At 55.7% G+C, this 228-nt stretch overlaps 1 protein-coding gene across 1 annotated transcript in view; it reads left to right on the forward strand.

Moving 5' to 3' along the window:
* The window catches only part of LOC119593504, a gene marked incomplete in the record, with an annotated part of 62,412 nt that overhangs the window by 56,344 nt on the left and 5,840 nt on the right, over nt 1-228 (forward strand). Inside the window, 1 exon segment of the mRNA XM_037942456.1 lies at nt 51-209. Coding sequence (XP_037798384.1) covers nt 51-209 — 159 coding nt within the window.

The raw sequence follows: 228 nt of genomic DNA on the forward strand, positions 1-228 counted from the left end.
CAACACCAGCATCCTTATGACCTCATACGCAACCTTATCCAACCTCGCAGGGCCGCTGGAGTTTGCCCGTGACCCAGAATGACCTCTTCGACATGGACTTCTTGCAATTCCCGACGGCGGAGAGGCGGCTGGTCAGAACAGTCGGGCTGTCCAAGAAGATGACCATTAACGCTGGTTATTCGAGCGCTGCTGACGTCACCACTGCCGAGGTTAGTGCGGTTTGATGTG

Source organism: Penaeus monodon, chromosome 32, assembly GCF_015228065.2.
Source record: "Penaeus monodon isolate SGIC_2016 chromosome 32, NSTDA_Pmon_1, whole genome shotgun sequence".
Classification (NCBI taxonomy): domain Eukaryota; kingdom Metazoa; phylum Arthropoda; class Malacostraca; order Decapoda; family Penaeidae; genus Penaeus; species Penaeus monodon.